Here is a 612-nt window from a genome sequence, read left to right as displayed (position 1 = left end):
GCCGCCGCCGTCCCCGTCGCCGCCGCCGCCGCCGCCGCCGCCACTGACACCGCCGCCACTGACACCGCCGCTGCCGCCGCAGCCGCGGCTGGCGGCGCCTCCGCCGCCTCCGCGGCCGCCGCCGACAGGTCTGGCGCCGCCGCCCGCACCGTTTCCTCCACCGCCGCCGCCCGCGCCGCTCCCTCCTCCACCGCCGCCGCCTGCGCCGCCGCTCGCCCGCGGCGGAGGTTGCCGGCGCGCCTTTGCAGCCATAGCGCCACGGCGCACGTCCGCCTCCGAAGGGCCCGGAGGCGCGAGGCCGGCGGCGGTACGCGGCGGCGGCGGCGGCGCGCCCACCCCCTTCCACCCCGAAGCGAGGAAGGAGTTCTGCTGCCGCGGCCTCGGCGATGCTGCGGCGGCTGCTGCGAGCTGGGCGGCGCCGCGACGGCTGTTGGCCGCTGCGACGGCCGGCCGCGCCGCCGCCACCTGCCGCCGCCGCGCCTCCTGCTCCTCCTGCGACCACTGCACCGCGCTCCAGTCGATGGAGGAGGACTCGGACACCGGCGGCTCGCGGCTCGGCAGCGGAGCGGAGCGGATGGCCCTGCGCATACCCGCCGCGCCGCCGGTGGCGTA

The 612-nt window shown here is 81.2% G+C and overlaps 1 protein-coding gene across 1 annotated transcript in view; it reads right to left on the bottom strand.

Moving 5' to 3' along the window:
* Positions 1-588, bottom strand: part of EMIHUDRAFT_219817 (hypothetical protein) — a gene marked incomplete at both ends in the record, with an annotated part of 3,466 nt that extends 2,878 nt beyond the window's left edge. The window contains one exon of the mRNA XM_005758131.1: positions 508-588. Coding sequence (XP_005758188.1) covers positions 508-588 — 81 coding nt within the window. The remainder of the gene's footprint in view (positions 1-507) is intronic.
* Between the last annotated feature and the right edge of the window lie 24 nt (positions 589-612).

This window comes from Emiliania huxleyi (assembly GCF_000372725.1).
Source record: "Emiliania huxleyi CCMP1516 unplaced genomic scaffold EMIHUscaffold_88, whole genome shotgun sequence".
NCBI lineage: Eukaryota > Haptophyta > Isochrysidales > Noelaerhabdaceae > Emiliania > Emiliania huxleyi.
The sequence above is the reverse complement of the archived record's forward strand: the minus strand, read 5'-3'. Positions and strand labels throughout refer to the sequence as shown.